General features: G+C 40.8%; 1 protein-coding gene across 1 annotated transcript in view; it reads right to left on the bottom strand.

The window, feature by feature from the left end:
• rims4 (regulating synaptic membrane exocytosis 4) overlaps nucleotides 1–8,783 on the bottom strand; it is a 51,016-nt gene extending 42,233 nt beyond the window's left edge. The window contains exon 1 of the mRNA XM_035661123.1: nucleotides 7,483–8,783. Within this exon, the coding sequence (XP_035517016.1) occupies nucleotides 7,483–7,579 (97 nt within the window). The 5' untranslated portion in view covers nucleotides 7,580–8,783. The remainder of the gene's footprint in view (nucleotides 1–7,482) is intronic.
• Between the last annotated feature and the right edge of the window lie 955 nt (nucleotides 8,784–9,738).

Genomic DNA, 9,738 nt, shown 5'->3' with positions numbered 1-9,738 from the left:
GCCTCCATGGAAGGTGACCTGTGGCATCTGTAGATATAAATGGTTCATTCTTAGGTAACAAAAACATAACGATTCTTATATTCAGGTGATTATACACTAATGAAAACATAGTTACACATATTCCATTCCTGCCAATAGATCCTCCTAAATCTTACACACCAGACCTGTAAGAGGAAGGGATGTTGGATGTCTGTTTGTGTCAGACAGGTGATGAGATGATGAGATGGACGGTTCGATGAGTCACTGAGTGAACATTACATTTTTCATGTCTTACATTTACTCTGTAATGCCGGAGAATCAGCTCAGCTGTCAGTCTGTCACCAGGAGCAGTGAAATCTGACACCTGAGCTGCTAGATAACACATACATAAGGGTGTGTGTGTTTGTGTGTGTGTGTGTCTGTTTGTGTGTGTGTGTTCAGCCTGTTGATCATCTATACAGACATGAGAACAGAGAGGAAAAATAGTAAACTGTAATTCAGGTCTATGAGAGAGATGCGAGGAGATTTATGTTGGAGACAGCAGTCAGCTGAACTCAGCTCACGTATACCTTTTGATTTAAAGGTTACTTACTGTACCTCTTAAGGTGGACATCTTTACAGTGCAAATTCTTTGTTATTCACTCAGTGAACCAAATGAGTAATAGACTCTAATAATTCAGAAGAACAATCCTGCCTTTAGAGATATGCTCAGATATGCTCGGACAAGACTGGACATGTTGAAGATCTAATGGTCTCAAATGACAGGCTGTTGGTACTAGGGGTTGAGGTGCCTGAAGCCTGACACCATTAAGACAGTCTTGTGACTAAGAATTAGACACCAACATGTTTGATTGGATGTTACTGGGGAAAAAGAAAAATAGGTGGAGTTTATGATGCAATCCTGCAGGTTGTGGGGCTATAAAAGAAGGATGTTTTGTGCATTCTGTTAGATCTGTTCATGAATGGACCTTTGTCTGCAAAGGAATGAAACTCTGCAATTAACTCTGAAGATCTCTCGGATACATGTATGAAAAGGTGCTGCAGGAGTCAGGACCTAAGTCTCTGGCCCACGACAGATTTGATGTAGAGATGTCACAGAATTTAGCTGAACAAATTAACTATTTGTAACTGGATGCCACAGTACTTCCACCGTTTACCAGTCCCTCTAGGAAGTTGCAATGTTGCGATCACAACAATTCATGCAAATTCAACCAATCTCCATGAATACCCCTAGCAGTTTTGTCCAATCATTGTAGTTTCTTGCGAGTTTCACCAATCATAGCAGTGCCCTGCGCAAAACGTTGAGGCATACCAAACAAACGTTTTTTTTAAAGAAGCTGCAGTGAAATCAGGCATTTTAGGCCACAACAATCGCAAAAAAGCTTGCAAAAACCCTGGGATTGTTCAGACAGAGGATAAAATAATTGCCACCATGATAACTTTCATCTCTCTGAGCAGTGTTTAGGTGTATGATAAGCATTCAAACTCATGAATCTATTACTTGAACTGGTCTTCCTGGATCACACTTCATCATCTCATGTGTACCCGTAGTAACATGCCCACACCATCACAGCCCCGTTGGATTTTCTGACACTAAGATAACTTATAACTACATGGTGGGAATGTCAGAGGGTTGTTCTGAAACACGAGACACATAAAAACAACAGTTCGGGCTGCAGTTTTTCAGGAAGAAGAAGTGTTCTGCCTTCTATTTTTATTACTCTACTTGATGCTCTGCTGCTGTGAGAACAGACTTCCTGCCGGACCTGTCAGTGAACCATATCTGAATTAAACTAAAGTGAGAGAGTGGTAAAATGAGATGGAAAACGATTAAAAGACAATTTAAGGTGGAAAGGCAGAGTTAACCTGCAAACATGATTTTTAAACCACAAAGTAAAAAGGGGGCTGAGAGAGAGGGAAAGCTTGATAGAGAGACATTCGGACAAAAAAGGAGAGAGAGAGAGAATTAACCTGCAATCAGGCCTCTATTTAGCTGCAGTCAGCCACAATCAGCAGCCATATTAGCATTTAATTAGACTGAGAGCCACAAACCACGGCCTGCCGCTCCGCTCTGATTACCACACACACTGCTTTCAAATCTGTGCGTGTGTGTGTACACAGACCTGTGTATTTGTGTGGCTTCATGTGCACCCACAATCGTAAAAGAGTCTGTCTAGGCACGGGAAGACCGCTATTAGTGAATGCATGAGTGCTCATACAGGTGTGTGTTTGTGTTAGCGAGAAAATGAGCATTCCTCTGTAGTGCTCACATCAATGCAGAGAGGTGTGTGTGTTGGGGTGTGTTTATCCACGGAGACGTGCAGACGGACAAAAGAGCGTTGAAATCTGTTCCCGAGTGTAAAGAAATTATTCACACCTTCATACAGGTGACGTTCCCAGCATGCCGTCCTTCATCAGACTGCTCTTGGTTGGCGTCAATACACTTTGGAGACAGGTGACAGTGTGAATAATTGGGATCCAATTTTCCAGGAATTTGTTAAAAATATAGGTATGTTGTATGACAGCTGACTCAATACTTGTAATTATGTGGTTTTGTCGAAATTCCTCTATTCAGAGAAGCACAAACACAACTAAACTCATTTTACTTACCATTTTAAGAGGAAATAGGTAGATCTCTACCATGAAAATAGTAAAAATGAACTCATGGGAAGTAATAAATGATTTAAAGAATGTAAGAGGTCTCATTTGATAAGACTATGGTGCTGCTCATTAGCAGGAATAATGTTTACCATGTTCTATGGCTGCACAATGTGCATGAGTCAACCTTGTAGCTGGGAAGTTTTTATTTTCAACAAATGTGAATCATAATTTAAAACATGTCTGGAGTGGTGCTTTAACATAATACAAAACAAAATAAGCTGTCTTTGTAAGTAAGTGGCAATGAGAGAGAGACATGTAGATGGTTTTCTGCTGTTACAGTAAATACAGTCACAGAGCATCTAAGCTATTCAATATTCTTATAAAACAACTCCAAACAATATCAGAAAATGTGGCAGCTCAAGAACAGATGCTCTGTGTCTGGTCATACACCCTAGATGTCATTACATCACAGGACATTATATTAATATGGATAATAGTAAGTAATAGCTGCAAGACCCGCAAAAAAAGAGACACATATGTTTGATAAAAATAACATCCCAGATAATGTCGGGATCAGGGTGGCAATTAAATGAGAGATGCTGGCCGCGACAATGACCCTCAAAGCGAGTGTATATTAGGGCTTGTGTCTAATGAGTATCAGGCCTTAAAGGACCAGTGAGCGCTGCTAGCTGCTAACATGAATAATAACATAATACATGTATGATGATAATCACTACACTTAAAACAATTCTGGGGGACTTTTTATGACTCTATTACATAAGTGCAGCAGAGAGGACAGGAAATGAGAGAAGACAGAGACAGGGACTGAAATGCCAGAAAGGTCGAACATGAACCAGGCTGCTGTTCATTCATGGTTGATGCCTTAACTCCTCGGTCACTGGAGCGCAGAAAGGACAACTCAGTGAAAGCTAAAGATTATGGAGCTGTTGAACTGTGGTTTAGGAGCACATTAACCCAGAGGACACTGAGTCCACAATGTTTGGGGGGGATTAGCTTTACTGGCACAGGTATGATATTGACTTTCACCCAGGTGATTAAAGGTGATTTCAGTACTGTGCACAGCAGTGTTATCTGTGATCGGTACAGGCCACATGCCCCTATGAGAGCACAGGACAAGTCAATTTGTCAATTTTAGTGTCTGATAAACAGATCACAATCATTTTCAGTGTTTTCTTTTTAAATTCTCCCTCATTCCAGCTTTGTGTCTCATTGACAATCAGATTTCACAAAGGCAATTAGTTGCTCTCTACTGTGTGTGTGTGTCTAAGAAGCAGCAGGTGAAAGTGGTGAGCTAGATATATTTCCAAGAATGAGCTCCCATCTCAGAGCTTTGGGTGAATGGTTTGGTTAGACTGAGCTGCTGCAAGTATTGGATTGGAAATTACTGTTATTTGCTATATAAACAGTTACCACAGGTGGTTTCAGCCAAGCAGACAATTTGGTCTTGTCCCAGCTGCTCCAACAAGTTCCAACTGTGTGAAAAAAATCTCTCGAGATTCTGCTGACCATGCTGCTGCCGTTTGTTCTCTCATGGTTTTTTTACTGGTATTATCGAAATGTTGGGAAAGCAACAGCAGCTCCTAAACTCTTAAAATCAGAGTAAAAAATATCCTTAAGGATGAAGATTTTATATATACCTCTGGCAGTCATGCACAGGTTAATCTGCCAGGGGGCCTGGGGCAGACATTTGTTGTTGGGCCAACCTCCCACCTACTGGTCTCTAAATTCAATGCAAACAATTTACAATATAGATTAAAATGATTTTGCTCTTAAAGCTAGATTTAGACCTAGCTTGGCATCGCCAGACTAATTTGCAAATGTAAGACACAGAGCAAATGAAAGAGCAGATTTGTCTGGTTCCCCGGTTAATAAAAACCCTTAAAAACTGCAATTATTAAACCAGACAAGAGTCAGATGACATGCAGTGAACCTGCTGTTGGGGCCCATTGGGTTCTGGGGTCCTGTGGAGGTTAGAGTTATTACGAAGTGTTTAGCTAACGTGACATCACCCATTGGTTGTGGAGTACAGTTTTGAAGACTTGAGTTTGGCATCATGGCCGTTGCAATGGCAGTTTTACAGAGCGAGCGGCAGTGTAGTACTGCGAGTTGCGCTGCGCTTAATTTCAACTCGTCTGCAGCAGAAAACAATGGCAGCTCACCTCGTCGCATTCAAGATAAACAGCACACTAAAAAATGTTTCTGAGAAGATTTAAGAGAGGAATAGGCAGCGCAGTATTACACATATTTGACCAGCACTGCCTAGTTTGACTGTTTAATCTGAGTGTTGTGCAGCACGTTGGACGGACTCACTTAGAATGACCTGTCAATCACAAGGTAGCCTCGCCATAAAGCATACCCTGCTTTATCGTCTGTGTTACTCTAAATGGGACCATAATTTACTAAATGAACAGCATGCTGTATGGAAGTAGACTGAAACCAGCAATTGAGACTATAAAGTTATTAGGAAACTGTTTACAGAGATAATAAATGAAGTGCACAGTAGTAGTAGTCTTCATAAGACTCCATACTGCCTCCTGATGGCCTCTACATAGAATACATGGTTAAGACACTTCGCATTGGCTTCACTTCACAGACCAGGAAGCTCTGTCCACTATATATACTGTCTGTGGTTATTACCTCTAATAGCTGCCATTTGTCACATGTATTTTGTTATGTGAGCTAGCTACAGCCATCAGTTGTCACTGTGTGGCTTAATGTGAAAAAAGTTGCAGAAATGTGTAAACCTACTTAAAATGTCCAGCTGCATTATAGTGTGTTATAAACCATCTATTAAATGTTTGTACATTATTTTATTGTAAATTATTTTATTGTTATCTAGAAGTTGGTGTTATTTCTACACGTTGAGCAACCCTATGACCTACTTAACACTAGCTTACACATACAACAGTTAAAACCTGAAAACACACAACATTATTTTTCCAGAGATACTCTTACATACATACTTGTAACCTTTACTTCAATTTGTATTGGAAATACAATCCAGTACTACAGTTTTCAGAAAAGGATTAGTATGAAATCAGGAGTAAATGTAATGTAGGAATAATACCAGTGGAGAGCAAAATTAATTACATCATCTCATGCATCCAATTTGGGGAAATACTTGATCCTGCTCACAATCTCATCATAGAAAACCTGACATAACCACACAGGTGTGCACAGGCTCTCTCTCACACACACACACACACATGTGTGCACACAAATACACAACAAACATCAAAAACACATCAATCTTAGTCTAATTTTACTATATTTTAGGATGAGATGGTCTAATTCTTTAAGGAAATAGGATCAAAACTGTGCTTTTTTTAATAAGCCAAAGCTAAATACAGACAATAGTGTCTGTAAGTGGTTGAATGTAATGTAATGTAATGTAAGTACATTTACCTTAGTACTGTACTTAAGTACAATTTTGAGTTACTTGTACTAAGTATATCCAATTCATGCCACTTTATTACTCCTACACCGCATTTTAGAGGGAAATATTATCCTTTTTCCTTCACTACATCTATGGAACAGCTGTAGTTATTTTGATTTTACATACAAAACACGATCAGCTTATAGAATATGATGCGTCGTTACAGATTAAAGGCCCCACGGACCCTCACAGGTGTTTTCAGTTATGCTGATTAGACTCAGGTGTGAGTGCAAAGCTCTGCTGGGATTTCCAGGAGGTCATCATGTACTTATAAGAATGACAAAGCAGTAAAATCTAACAGGAGAGCCCCTGAAGTCCCAAAATAATTATTTTCTATCTTGTTGCACACAATGATAACTTGTGTGTAGAATAAAAACAGATCATCTTGACAGCTACATATTTTCACCCACTGAAAGGGGCCATGTGAGTACTTTCACTTCTGATACTTTACTGGTAATAATACATTTTTTACAAGTACAATTTAAAATGCAGGACTTTTTTTATACTGTGGCAATATTAGTTTTACTTAAATGAAGGATCTAAGTACTTCTTCCTCCACTGGAGTCTACTCAGGCAAATATGTCTCAGAAGACACATTGTTTTTTTCCATGTCTCATCCCACTGACATCATAAACTCTACAGGTTGCGTATGTGAAATGAACACTGGCATCCAATTAAGACTGAATTTTTATAGAGCATTTGTTATTCAATGAGCTTTCAAGTGACATTTCGGAGGATAAAATCAGTTGTAGTTTGGTGTGACAGCATGCACAGACGCTGTAAACTGGATGTGTTTAATCTGGTTAAATGCCAACATTATTGGCTAAGTGGACATCTACGATTCAACATCGGCTCCCAGTCATATCTGTACTGTCAGTGTTAGCAGGGCTGCACCTAGCAAATATGTTCACTTTCATTTAATATGTATACTGTATTTTCAAATAATAGATTTATATTTTTTATAAAATGACAAAACAGTGAAAAATGGCCATCTTCTTAAGATTGTTTGTTGTGTCAGTCCAAATACATACATCTTCACAAGAGAATTTGTGGTATTTGCTTGATAAATAACTTTTAACCGCTGAAAATTCATTCAAGTATAATTTTTTACACATATCGTGCACAATATACAGACAATAACAATATGTCTGAGCTAAGTCAAACCACTGGATCACATCAGATCTAGCATTTAACAATTTATAATATAAATAATAAAACTATACATGGTTTTAGCAGGACACGCACGTGTTGAAGATGATTTTCTGAATGAGACTGTTCTCTGATCCCTGACAGATTAACATAACACACTGCCGGACGTGTGGAAATGTCAGTTTTCCAGTAGACAGGTGACACATTCTATGTCCCCTGTGTCCTATATTTTATGTATGACTCAGTCAATCATTTTTGTGGTTGTATGTCTGTGTCTGTGTGTCATTCCCACTCACCCCCATCGTCCTCATCAAAGGAGTTCATGCAGGGGAAGTAGATGGCAAGGGCCTCGAAGGACGCCGACAGGCTGATGCGGCTCTGCGATCTTTCCATGTAGAGGCCCGCCGTCGGGCCCGGGTCGGCCGGCTTGGCCAAGCGCGGCTGGGCATTCTTCACGCGGAGTACGGCTCGCGGCGTCTTGGATGGCTGTCAGCTGCCCCCCACGGCAGATCCACCTCACCCCGAAAAGAAGAGTCAAGCAAGAACCCCAAGGTGCTCACACCGAATATAATCGGTGCAAAAACGTACTTGCAGCAAGTGGCAGCAGAAGTTGACGTCAAAGGAAGATTTTGATGTTGCTGCTCTCTCTCTCTGAATGTTAGACAAAATGCAAGCTCCAGCGGTGCAAAATCATCCTTGTGAACTCAGATATCTCTGTTGGTTGCTCACTTTTGATGAGGTTAAGTGTTCTGATAAATGATATCTTGGCTGATGCTTTTTTTCTTAACTGATCATCTATCTGTGGTTGTGCGTAGTGGAGTTGAAGCTCTCCCCTACTGTCATTTCTGCTCTAGATTTTGGATTCGTGCTTTGCTTCTGTTTTCAGGCAGATGCTGGTGTACACACTCCTGTTCATCCCTTTTTGTCCTCAGAAGTCCAGGTGATAGTCTGATGGACTTATTGTTGTCTGGTTTTGAGTCTTACCTGCTTGTTCTCGCTGATAAAACCTGACCTTACTCTGTTTCACAGCAAAACTCCCTGAACTCTGCATGTCAATCTAACATTCTCCTCCTGCTTGTGCATTCATAGCTCGGATGCTTGGTCTTCTTCTGATCCGGGAGGAGACGCTGGTGGTAGAGGTGATGTTGACGCCCAGCTTAAAACGTGTTGCTTTCCGACCGAATTAAAGCTTTTTGTTTTCGTTGCATGGCACTGTCATTTCCTCGTGCTTTGACAGAGCAAAAAACATTTCTTTCACACAGATAAACTGACTTTCAAAACCCAGGAGACGTCAGCTGCAGGAGCTGTTGCAAATCTGCTTCGTTTCCAAGCCCAGATCAGTCGGGAGAGCATCAGTTGCAGCAACAATTGCAACTGGGGGCAATCTGTTGCTTCCGCTTTGATTTTAACTGTACTGCAGTCACTGTTCTGCTGTAAATGTTCTTAATGTTGTGTGGCTGTGAGCGAGATTTGCTTCTTCTCTCTCCGTCAGTCCTGTGTCGCTCCGTTGCCGTGCCGATGCTCCACTGACTGTCTGCTCCTGAGACGGGAAAGGACAGAGAGAGAGAGAGAGATAATGAGAGAGAAAGAGAGAGAGAGAGAGCAAGAGAGGGGCTGTGCTGTTTAACAGCTTGTGTCTGACTGGACTCATTCACTGACTAGCTGCATGGAGAGCGAGAGAGGGTGGGGGGGTTGTGGGAGGAGGGGGGAACAGAGGGGATGGAGAGCAGACTGTTGCTGGCAGCTCGACCAATCAAAACATGGATGTGAGAATATGGGTGTGGCTTTGGGAACAGTGGAGGCAATGCAGGGCAGAATAAGTTTACAATGTCTCTCTCTCTCTCTCTCTCTCTCTCTCTCTTCATCTCCTTGAGTATTTCGATATTGGTGGACATCAATGTCCTCCAAGCAAAAATCATCAGAAATACATTAATCAAAGAGAGAGACAGGTGTTCAAATGTTGAACGATGCCTTTTACTATATTACTTTGATGCAGAATATTTAACCACAGATATGACTACAGTTTCATTTTATCAATGTGAAACTAAAGAACAGTAAAAAAAAATGTATATAAAAAAGAACCTAACCTTGTCCTAAAACCAGCCTGGAGGACACAACTTCAAATGTGAATTATTGGTATTATTGACAGGTGCCTTAAGCAACTCTAATCAATTTTTATGACACAGCGTGAGTGGTTTTCCATTCAACAAGACAACGTGTTATAAAGCCACTGTGTAACCTAATGACATGTCACACCTGTCAATGGTGTGTTATTTCATCACCAATAATTAACCTGCAAGCAGTATTTTAATGTTGTAGCCAGCCACCCCGCTGTTTGCCCTAGGTTGAGAGAGCCGGCATGTTTGAACCTCAGTCCGACCCAGACTCAGTTGAGGAGTCTGTTATGCAACAAAACTGGAGACGAGCAGATGTATAGGAATGGTAAGTGTAATGCATCTGTTATTTGTTTATGTCGTTTGTTTGCTTATTAGCTTGTAACTGGCAGTGGCTGACACAGTTAGTGGTTGTGAAACGTGTAATATCTGCTACGA

Source organism: Morone saxatilis, unplaced genomic scaffold, assembly GCF_004916995.1.
Source record: "Morone saxatilis isolate NCDOM2014 unplaced genomic scaffold, NCSU_SB_2.0 Contig18, whole genome shotgun sequence".
Taxonomy (NCBI): Eukaryota; Metazoa; Chordata; class Actinopteri; family Moronidae; genus Morone; species Morone saxatilis.
Note: the sequence above shows the minus strand (reverse complement) of the source record. Positions and strands in the feature narration are given on the sequence as shown.